The sequence below is a fragment of the Agrilus planipennis genome, unplaced genomic scaffold (assembly GCF_000699045.2).
Source record: "Agrilus planipennis isolate EAB-ADULT unplaced genomic scaffold, Apla_2.0 scaffold25, whole genome shotgun sequence".
NCBI classification, from domain to species: Eukaryota; Metazoa; Arthropoda; class Insecta; order Coleoptera; family Buprestidae; genus Agrilus; species Agrilus planipennis.
Window position 1 is genome coordinate 2013104 of NW_020439112.1, and position 11608 is coordinate 2024711.

The 11608-nt window shown below is 30.7% G+C and overlaps 3 protein-coding genes across 3 annotated transcripts; 1 reads left to right on the plus strand and 2 right to left on the minus strand.

Annotated features, from left to right (window-relative positions):
• Nucleotides 1–582: 582 nt before the first annotated feature.
• LOC108738224 (acyl-CoA-binding domain-containing protein 5) lies at nucleotides 583–4801 on the minus strand. The gene is made up of 5 exons (XM_025977604.1): nucleotides 4510–4801; nucleotides 2681–2873; nucleotides 2413–2561; nucleotides 2025–2146; nucleotides 583–1587 (listed from the first exon to the last, which is right to left on the minus strand). Exons 1-5 carry the CDS (start codon nucleotides 4568–4570, stop codon nucleotides 1201–1203), a joined length of 912 nt encoding a protein of 303 aa, XP_025833389.1. The 5' UTR covers nucleotides 4571–4801; the 3' UTR covers nucleotides 583–1200.
• A 403-nt stretch (nucleotides 4802–5204) lies between these two features.
• LOC108738230 (ATP-dependent zinc metalloprotease YME1 homolog) lies at nucleotides 5205–9303 on the plus strand. Its single transcript, XM_025977603.1, has 9 exons — nucleotides 5205–5384; nucleotides 5448–6220; nucleotides 6278–6462; nucleotides 6834–6962; nucleotides 7016–7245; nucleotides 7300–7460; nucleotides 7761–8110; nucleotides 8696–8844; nucleotides 8934–9303. Exons 1-9 carry the CDS (start codon nucleotides 5358–5360, stop codon nucleotides 9114–9116), a joined length of 2187 nt encoding a protein of 728 aa, XP_025833388.1. The 5' UTR covers nucleotides 5205–5357; the 3' UTR covers nucleotides 9117–9303.
• Nucleotides 9304–9596: 293 nt separating this feature from the next.
• Nucleotides 9597–11441, minus strand: LOC108738459 (transmembrane and ubiquitin-like domain-containing protein 1). Its single transcript, XM_018471889.2, has one exon. The coding sequence runs from the start codon at nucleotides 10862–10864 to the stop codon at nucleotides 9713–9715; it is 1152 nt and encodes a 383-aa protein (XP_018327391.1). The 5' UTR covers nucleotides 10865–11441; the 3' UTR covers nucleotides 9597–9712.
• Nucleotides 11442–11608: the final 167 nt, after the last annotated feature.

The window sequence follows — 11608 nt, forward strand, 5'->3', positions numbered from 1 at the left end:
AAAACTTCGAAAAAGTTAATCGTGACGCACACCACATCACAAAAGTACAGGGTTGTTTTAAAAGTAACTGAATGAGACAAGTCCACTGGGGTATTGGGAACATATAGTAGTATTTTCTTTCTTGAATAGGCCGCATATGGGTTATTTATAAGGAACATGCGGCGTTTCAACTGCTATTATTTTTAAATTTTAATTTTCCAGTGAATAAAGTTTAGGGTTCTTTTTTATAGTATATTCATACAAAATTGTCACCTTATCGACCGTTTCAAAACTATTAATACTTTTATAAATTTTAACCATTCTTCCAACAGCTATTCGTAAAATTATTCCTTCCATTTAGCTGAAATTGCCATATTTTTTCACGTTTTCTTTGTATTTTTCTTTAAGCGTTACACAATTTTATCAATCGTGCAAAATTGTTCTTGGGATAATATAAATTAAAACAATTGAAATTAACAAATACTTTATTTATCCACATTTATAAAAATTGTTTTTCTTTTGCTTAAAAAACCTTTGATTATAATATATACAATACATACATTACATAGAAACCCTATAAAAGACTTAGAAAAATAACAAAAACGACTATCACCGGTTTATTTTAACCCACATTTTTTATGTAAATATACACGTCATAAGAATTAACTGGTTCAACTACATTTGGCAACTATACCAAAGGTTTAAGTGTACATTTTATTTATTTCTTAAGATTTAATTTTATTTCACTATATTTGTATGTGATAAAGCTTTAAAACAACAGCCTCTTTCCCAATTTCCCTAAGAATATAGTATTCTTTGCACCATTGCTAGACAGCATTTTATTACTAATTCTCCACTAATTAATATTATTTTTAATTTTTTCAATATAACTTATTATCAAAGTTTTTGGCAATTATATATTTTGTCATTGTGACTGTATGAAATTTATTATTAAGTGCTCCAACATACAGCAATCAAAATAGACTGAATTAACAATATTTTATTATCCAAAGCAAACCTTAATTTTTTAATTAAATGCACAAAAGTAATTAATTTGTAACTCTGTATTATATTTCGAGAAAGCACAAAACCATATATTTTTGGAAAACCACTTCTAAGTGAAGAATTTGAAATTTTAGAAACTATGTTGACCTCTATCGTACAACTTATATGCTATTTACACCACTCAATGTCACCTACCAAGTGTACAGGTCATAGTGTCTAACTCCTATTCCGATTAAAATAGAACCGATTCATTACAAAAGATGCGACAAAAGGCCACGTAAGAAGGAAAATTATCAGTTGAGGCTTGAGATCATCAAAGAGCCAACTTCTCTTTCTGGGCACGATGTTCATATGCTCCAAAGAATTCACTTTGTTGGTCAACCTTTCAACAGCAGCTTTTAAACTGTTCATTGTTGCTCTTATCTCATCATTAATGTCGACAGTGAAGGATTGACTTGTAGGTATATGTACGGATTGCTGGGGCTGGGGTCTGGTTTTCGCCCGCGATTTGTGTTCTTTTACAAAGCCATTCATCGTAGAAATTTGTTCACCTGACGGTATCACTCCATTTTGTAGCTGTCTCGACAGTTTAGGGTCGGGAACCTTGAAACACAAAAAAATATTTTCAAGATCCATTTCTTCCCCTAATTTCATAATATAAAGAAATCAGAGCCAAGGCCTTTTATTAATTTAGAGCCAACACCAATGTTTCGCCTCCTGGTGGGTTGGTTGATAAAGCCTCCCACCTAAAGGCGACTTATTGACATTGATCCTAAATTAATAAAAAGCCTTACTATATACCTACTCTCTTGGTTCTGATTTATTGATGTTACAAATTAAGAGAAAGAGATCTTAAAACAAATAAAAATATGCGCCCCACCAAAGACAAGAAATTAAAATAAACAACCCTTGCCAACACACGAATTACAAGAACATAAAAATAAAGCCGCACGTCTTTATTGTTTTGAATTTTGACCTTTTTACAGAAGTATGATGTTATAGACCTGATTATTATATTTGACTAAATTTCTTTTATATACCTCAACGGAGTCTATATATTCTTCATCGCTATGTTCGGAATCTTCAGGTGATACAGAAGACGAGGTAGCGGAACTTGTTCCTAAACTTGAGCGTACCCTTTGAGGTGAGGTTTCCCTGGACGCTAGAAATAAAATTATATAAATTGCATAAATACTAGAATTTGAATAAAAAATTTTACATAATACAGTTAAATAAGGGTGTTTGAATTTTAAAATATCAGTAATTATTTGAGTCAGATAAATCAGGTTGAAAAATAAGATTGACTCAAGATAAAAAGTTATGAAGGTACGTGTCCAGTCTTGGGGCCGAAGACCTTAGATGATGAGTTATCATTTTTTCTAAATGCCTGTACAAATGTTAATTAGTATCGGTTTTGTTAATACATACCTAAAGGCGAGTTTGGTTGGGACCGTACCCTTTCTATTACATCCCCTGCAACTAATTCTAAATCTGTCATACTTAGTGAATCCAATTCGGTTGTGGGTGCTTCTAAAAAATTGGCTACTTTATCTGTGTAACTCATGGTTTCCACAATGCTGGAAGAAAAAACATCTCAAAAGGAAAGCGAAAAAAAAAAATTTTGCAATAGTATACTAATTTTAAATATCAGATAATCCTTTTATAATACAACTAAAACAAAAATTAAAATATATACCTGTGCAATTCGTCCACATAATGCTTCATGGCTTCCTCTTTAGGCATATGTCCTAAAGATTTCCATGCATCGTACTTGGCTCTTCCTACAACATCCCAAAAGGGTGGCCGACTGCCCAAACATGGTCCTTCAGTTGCTTGTTTATAGTACTTATAAAAACTTAATAGCATCTGATTACTAGGTTGGTATGAACCTAAAAATTGAATCACTTTTAGTCCCTATTTTCTAAGTTTTGCCAAAAAAATATTAAATTGTAGTTATTAGAAGCAAACATCTTGTAGCAATACTATAACATTTTTACATTTTACAGTTAAATTCTAATATATCTTCAATTTTCGACAAACTATTATTCTTAATTATATTGGGAAATTCTGCAGAGGAAAACAGCAACATTTTTTTCAGTTCACATAATTGTACGTCACGATGAAATAATAGAATGAAGTGAAAATATTTCGTAAATATCATTTTATGAAACAACGAAAACAAGACTTAATTTTTTTATATTGTACTGAATAACTAATTAACATTATATTACTGGTATACATTCATGTACAGGCCAACCCAGATGAGTTTCAAATATTCATAAATAAGTTCGTTAGTTGTTTTATTGCTAGCAAAACAATGAAAATAAAATATAATTCAAAATGCCCTATTACATAAAGATAGTTTCACAACTGGTCGATTCTGATACAATAACATGTTGGTATAATTTAAAAAAGTGGTCTGCCCTGTATATTGTTCTAAGAAGAAACTTCAAAAGAGCGTCCTTTCTACTTCAATGTACATGAACGATAAATAAGAACTATTTTCTACTATATGTGCTACAAAAAAAACGTGTTAAGAAAGCAAAAGATTGATGTCGAAAGTAATGGTAAAATATCGTTGCGTAAGTTGTAAACGTGCATACATAGTAGTATAAGAGTATATAAATAGGTTTTATTAAGTCTATTACCACCTCAACAAAATAGCTTTTAAATTATAGAAAGGGTACTGTATATCCCAAATAAAATCGTTAACCGATGAAATTCAAAGCAAGACAGCTTAAAAATTATGAGTCTTACACTTTCGTTCTTCTAATTAGCATTGTGTAATTCTTTAAATTTCATATCAATCCTAATTAATCACACCATAAAAAATTTTATATGTAAGTGCCGACACTAAACCTAAGTTATGTTGCAAATAATACAGTAACTTATTATTGTGCTGTTGCATATCGTTATTATCATTTACCAAATTAAATTTAAATGACCACACTATAGCTATATCTTTCCTTTTCGAATTATTATCAAACAAAATGAATTAGTATAACTAGTTAATAGTTGATTGCTTTTCCTTAATAACATCAGATTGCTAAAAGTATGCATTACTACTTATCATATCTACCCTAAATAATTATGAGTTTTAAAGCAATTCTACCTACGTATTAAAAATTTTCTTGAATAAAATACAAAATTGAATTCATTTAAAAACAATGATTAGTTTGCATTATTTACATAACGTTCTTGATATCTAAGTTCAAAGTGTTAATTTCTTTTTCTGGAAAGTTATTTAGCAATTATTTTCACATTGAGAAGATTAAGAAAACTAAAAGAAAAATGGAACCAAGACGTTATCATGCGCATGTGATAATATCAGAAATGTGAATAAATTCTTTTTTTAATGATAAACAAAATAATTAAACATGACCTTGGTCATTTATGTAATTCATCGATTGCTAACAGTGCACCTTGCATATTAATAATTGTACAATAACAATAAGCAATTAATAAAGCAGATTGCAATTTTACATGGCGTCAAAGAATTATAAGTATCATGAATAATTTACGTACCATTTTTCGGTAAACTCCTTATCACATTTACTGCAGCGTTAAATTTTTCTTCAGTAGTCATGGTAGGTAGTTACAAAAATGCAACATAAAATAAAGCAAGTAGGTATTTGATATAAACTTAAAATACTATTTGCTACATAATTATCAGCAGTTTTTAACTACTTTCTAGGAATATATTTCACCAAAGTGTAATTGCAAAACTCAACTGTCACTGTCACTTGCATTGACTGTTACTATCATTTTTTTTGTTTACTTTTCGCTGCTTTCCACCGCAAGCGAGCGCTTCTCGACAATTGTAATATGATGGGATTTCTTATGTAATTATCATTATTGGTAAATATTAAAGAAATAATCTGTAATTATTACCAATTTCTTCTATAAAATTGTATAATTTATGTAGATTACCACCAGATGGTGCTGTTACAAAAGCAATACGCTATTGCCAAGTGACTTTAAATGATACACTATAATAATTTAAACGACATAATTTTTGTTATTTAAATAACAGCTGTAGCACATATGTGCATTAATTACTACTTGTGGATTTGTCGATAGTAAATAAAATTATGATGTTTTAAGTATACGAGTACATCTTTTTAATAATCCGTTCCTTTTCTAGAATTTTCTGAACATTAAAACTTGACTGAAATTAGTCAACATTGAACGAAGGATTAACATAGCGAAGAATGGAAAAACGTATAGTGCATTTATAGTGATAGTGACAATCCGGTAGATGCGGCTTACATATTAAGACAGAATCAATTTCATTTGTCAAAAGAAGTTTACAGTTAAACAATTTGTAAATTTTAGTTTAATTTTCATTTCATGCACCACTGATGTGATATAAAATGTTCACCCTCCAAAATCAAAATCAGGTAATATACCATATATTTTAAGGTTATATTAATAATATTTATTTATTTATAATATTCTTTTAGGCCTTATGTACACTTTCGCAATTTCCTGCAATTCTTATTCCCCGTCATAGCGCTTATTTACTTAAAAAAAATTGGAAACAGATTCGAAATGAATCTAAAACTAAAGAAGATATTCTCTGCTTAAACAGTTTTGTAGAGTGTGCAAAAAATCTTCATCCTTCAATTGCAAAACATGTTAAACCTAAGGACCTTTATGAAAATCATTTTCTACACAGAACGTCATACATTTCAAGTAACAGCTTTTTTGAAAATAAACATGGTTTTTCAGAGAAAGAACTTAACAAAGAATTACCAAATCAGACTGACAAGTCGAAAACTATTGTATTTACAACAACTAACTTGTACAAGAAACTAACACACCAATTTAGACATGAAAGGAGTCCAGTTTTTGCTGTGCAAGTGCGTGGTTTTAAAACAGAAAGAAATGTTAAAGCTGAAGAAGAACGAAATCCTTCACTAATTCTTCGCATAAAAAATGCTCTCAAAACTACATCAGAAACTTCTAAAATGAATTTGAAAACCAAGTTAGAAAGTAATCAAGAAAACTTTAAAAATATTCTAGCAATTGATGATCAAACTTTACCAGAATCAGACAAACAGAAATTGAAGGTTGCCTTTGCTGAAGGCTATTTACTAGGAACTGGTAATCCTTCTTCATCCAAAACAGGAAAGACATCAAAATATTTAAAAGTTGTACAGCAAGTGCTTACAATTGTTATTTTCTTGGCTATTGTTATTAGTTTAATGGCTAATGCAAATGGTTCAATGTTTAAGTAAGCTATTAAATAATATATAAACTTTTCAATCTTGTAATTTTGTTTTTCCTTTAGAATTCAGTTAGGAAGTCAAATAGAAGTAGATCCTGAAGATATACATGTTACATTTGATGATGTTAAGGGAGCAGATGAAGCTAAACAAGAATTAAAAGAAATTGTAGAATTTCTGAAAAATCCAGAAAAGTTTGCCAATTTAGGTGGGAAATTGCCAAAGGGTGTTCTCTTAGTTGGTCCCCCAGGTATTCTTCATCAGAATATATTTATTTCAAGTGTGTAGATATTTAGTCATAGTAATACAGCCAGAACAAGACTCATACATTAAAAACAGTAGTTTAATGTTATTATTTATTCACTTCTTTAAAAGGCTAAAAGAAATTTAATTGTAAAAAATAATATTGACATTGAAGTTGCGAAGAGTATTAATTTTGCATACTTCTTGGTTTTTATGTAAGTTGTTCCAAACAGAAATTACTATCTGAGGCCGTCAAATTTGGTTGGTGGTGCATAGCACTTTAATCAGTGAATGAGTGACTTTTTGTTTATTTAGATTAATATATTATTCCTGTAAGTAAACTAAAAAAAATATTTTCTTATTTTATCCATAATTTAGGAACTGGTAAAACCCTTTTGGCAAGGGCAGTCGCAGGGGAAGCAGGTGTTCCATTTTTTAACGCTGCTGGTCCAGAATTTGATGAAATACTTGTTGGACAAGGAGCAAGAAGAGTTCGTGATTTATTTAGTAAGTTATTTAAATCATTAAAAAAGTTTTTTTAAGTAACTTTTATTTTACAGAAGCTGCAAAGGAGCGTGCTCCATGTGTCATCTTTATTGACGAAATCGACTCTGTGGGAGCTAAACGTACAAATAGCGTTTTGCATCCTTACGCCAATCAAACAATCAATCAGTTATTGAGCGAAATGGACGGTTTTCATCAAAATGAAGGAGTCATTGTGCTAGGAGCTACTAATCGAAGAGATGATTTGGATCAAGCGTTATTACGACCCGGCAGATTCGATTTAGAAGTAAAATTATATCCACACCATTAAGATAAATATCCATAATTTGATTTTGTTTAGGTGACTGTTCCTACTCCAGATTATGTTGGACGAAAGGAAATTTTAGGCTTATACTTGGGTAAAGTTATGGCTAAAGAGATAGACGTTGACATGTTAGCCAGGGGTACAACAGGATTTACGGGAGCGGATCTGGAAAATATGGTTAATCAAGCGGCATTAAGGTTCTTAAATAAATAAATAATAAACTACTAGGTTGAAGTACAGTAAAGATATTACTCTTTGTTTAAGAAAAACTGAGTCGTGTTTTACTTTAGAAGTTTAGGCTTCACCTTTCTAATTCAAGTTTTACTCTAAAATAATCGTAGAGGCCCAATAAACGTTTCTTTTCTGTTTTACTTATAAAAGCTACGATTTGCAATCGAATACTAATTACTTTAGTTAAATTATCTTTAAACACTTATTAGCTGTGGATTAACGTTTCAGGAATAATAAAACTCGTGCTTTTCTTTTTGATTACACAGAGCAGCTATCGATGGCGCAGACAGTGTGAGTATGAAATATTTGGAATCCGCACGGGATAAAGTGTTGATGGGACCAGAGCGTCGTTCACGCATCCCCGACGAAGAGGCAAACACGATCACAGCCTACCATGAGGGCGGACATGCAATCGTCGCATACTACACGAAAGACAGTCATCCACTGCACAAGGTGACGATAATACCTCGCGGTCCCAGTTTAGGGCATACCGCTTACATTCCTGAAAAAGAACGCTATCATGTGACCAAATCGCAGCTGATAGCTATGATGGACACTATGATGGGAGGTCGTGCTGCCGAGGAACTAGTTTTTGGAAACGACAAAATTACTTCTGGTAGGTTTAATATATTACTTACCTTTTGAGTGGAAATTCTTAATAGCTGATTTTGAAAATTCAAATTTTGCAATGAAAGAATTGTTGCATTAAAATTATTATGAACAATTGCAGAATGGTCGCAAATTGAAAAAGAGAGTTCCATGAAACTGGAAATTTTTTCGTAGAATTATCGGGAAATTTTGAAATCATATTTTCATTAAAAATTACTATAAAAATTTCAAATAAAAAGTTTTACTAGTCAAGATTTTATTATCTAATTACGGATTAAATTGGTAATTATCGGAAAATTTGTAAGTCTAATATCTGTGACCACCCTGCAATAAAGAATGTGTAAGAATCCGTAAAATCTCCCTTTACCTAATGAAATTAATATAGAAAATTGTGCAGTATAACAATTGAAAATAAGTTTAAATTAATCTCTTATAACTCATTCTACAATTACCCCAATGATGTTAAATAGTATAACTTTTATACAAATGAGGTTTTCAAATAGTAATTTAAAGCAATTGTAGTAGTAATAAAAAAATTTCTTTTACATTTGGATTGTTATTCTTAAAAAATATATTATGAATGTGTTTTTAGGAGCCAGTTCTGACCTAAAACAAGCAACGCAAATTGCCACACATATGGTTAAAGACTGGGGAATGTCAGAAAAAGTCGGCCTACGCACTTTCCCCGAAAGTAGTAAACCCTTTATCAATGAACCGTTGGGTCCTTCTACTAACGAAATGGTAAGAATATTAAAATTTTTAACCAATTTTTCAAAAAAATTTTTTTTCGTTTGTTTTTATTTCTTTATTGAGGAATGCTTTTATTCTAGGTTGACAGTGAAATTAGGAGAATTTTAACAGAAAGTTATGATAGAGCCAAAACAATATTAAAAACTCATTCTAAGGAACACAAAGCCTTAGCTGAAGCTCTTCTGAAATACGAAACATTAGATGCCGAGGAGATTAAAATGATAATGAGAGGCGGTTCACCAAAAGTGGATGTCACCACGTAGTGTCTACATAAAGTTAAGGAAACAACAAAAGTACGGTAAGCTGATAATTTAATTAAAAGGCCTGGTTTTAAAAATTGTTTTTGATATCCAAATATATCAATATCATCTGGCGTTTAAGAACACTATTTTTGTTCATTGTATTTAATGCTGGTTAAGAAAATAATGAAAATAAAACCCATTCGCCAACGATTGCATCCTAAATAAATAGCAGCAAATAAGTAATAGCGGAAATAAACAAACAACAATCGACTTATTTAAATTAAATTAAACGATTATCAGACAAAATCGACAACTGAAAATTCTTTTGATCTACTAAATTTTTGAATGTTGTATGAAATTTTGTATGTAATTAAATAAGAACTTGTAAAATATTTAATTTTTAATAAAGCAAAATCTGCTAACTTTTTAACGTCATTGAAAAAAAAAAAGAATGTGACTAATGCATACTTTTTTAACAATGTTATTGATAAAAATACAATATTCCTGCAACATAAAAGTTTAATACATATTAACAGAAGAAAATATAGTACATAGTAAGAGATGAGTAATAATATTTATTCACAACATAATCAAAATGTTTGCCATTTAAAAGCAATTTAGTGTATAGGTTGGGGCATTGTCTGTTCCCTATCAGGGAAGTATAATCCAAACATGACCACAGCGAATATGCCTGTGACTACAACTAGTGCCACTGTGGCAGTAACAGTATATAAGTGAGCATATTCATATCTGAAATACCACACCGTAACAAGAATAAATGATATTAGAAAAAATAACAAATTTCCCAGATCCCAATCTCTTACAGGATTGTTACTGTCACTATTATGAGATCTTGGAATTGTGTTTCGAACACCTGGTCTATTCTCTTGATTGTTTGCCCCTGTTTCTAATGGTGAAGGTTTTTTTTGATGTATCAAACAATGTACAACACAGTTATCGAATAATCCACAGCTAGCAAGAGTAACATCATCTTGTTGCAAGACTTGTCCGTTGAAAATAAGGCGCACTACTTTATTAGAAGATAATTCTGCTTCAAAATGACGTCTTTTAAAGGCTCCTAAATGTTCTTGCAACTTTCCATCAACAGGTTTTAGTTCATCATTAAGAAACTTCAACTTTATAATTATTTTTGAATTATCATTGGTATCATCACCATCAACAATAGTTTCACATGTATGATCTTGTATTGTGGTATCCTTTTCTTTAGTTTCATCAGCTTGTGAATTACATTCTTTAGGTTGTTCATTAGAACTTTCTATAGTTGTGTCAGATGTATTTCCAGTTGCTTCTGCTATTTCCCTAGACTGGTTATCTGTTCCTGTTCTCCTATGCCTTATCGTATTAACACATAAATCCATCATTCTTAAAATTGTAGAGGGTTCATCTTCACTTTGACTACTTTGACTGTTCTCTGAACTTGAGACAGTTGTACTAGATGTTTCAGGATTACTCTGCACATTGCCCAAAGTATCTACCACCGTCTCCGTTTCTGTTGGGGTTGAATCATTTTCGCTTATTTCTTCTAGATGATTTAGTTCTTCTAGATGAGACCCTTCCATTATTGATGCAGTTTGAACATGGCTTGATAGCCGACTGTAATTTCTTTGTCTACCATTAAGTACAAAAATCCGGATTTGTTGTTGTTCCCTTGTACTTGTTGTCCACCAAGCAATATAACAAACAACCAAGGCGAATAAAATAATAAAAAATTGGGTTACTTCATCTCCTATACCTTCTATCAGTGTCATACTTTATGAAAAGTTTTGTAATCGACTTGAAGTAACTTTTAAACAATCTCAACTTGTAGCAAAAATAGCAACTCCAATTCACTTTATCATTATATAGCCCCCATATGCAACTTATTTTTGATAGAAATGGACGTAAATAAACGTCAGAACTAAATCAATACGTAGGTAAGGTTATGTCAACTTTACGTCAAAATTATACAACTGGAGATTTCAGAAAATAACCGCCAGAAACACCTTCCTTAAGATTTTAATTAGCTTTTTTATTTTCTTTTTAATTAAAAGTAGAACATTAAAAAAGATAGATAAAATATTCGAGGAAAGATAGTTTTAGTTTTTATATTGACGCAGCGACATCTACGATTTAATAGGTTTAAAATTAGTAGCTTATCAGTATATGTGAAAATTGTGTAGAAAACTAGTGTTTTGAGTGTAAACGATGAGATATAGAGATGGGTATTCGGTGTATTATAAATTAGCACGAGGTCAATAGATTTACCATCAAGCTTATGCTCTTCTAATACAAAACTTGAAATATTTTTCGGAGCTCTCAGAGTTTATGAATTTTATCAATGCAACAAGTAATTACGAAAATTTTTTGGTGAGATATTAGGGACTTCAAGAAAGTTAATCTTAAAAAATAATTACACAAACATTTTCTTATAATAAGTTTATTTGTTGTGTAATAACATTCGTAGTTGCTTTTTTATTACAAATAAAAATAAACCTCAATAACGTACCAACAGT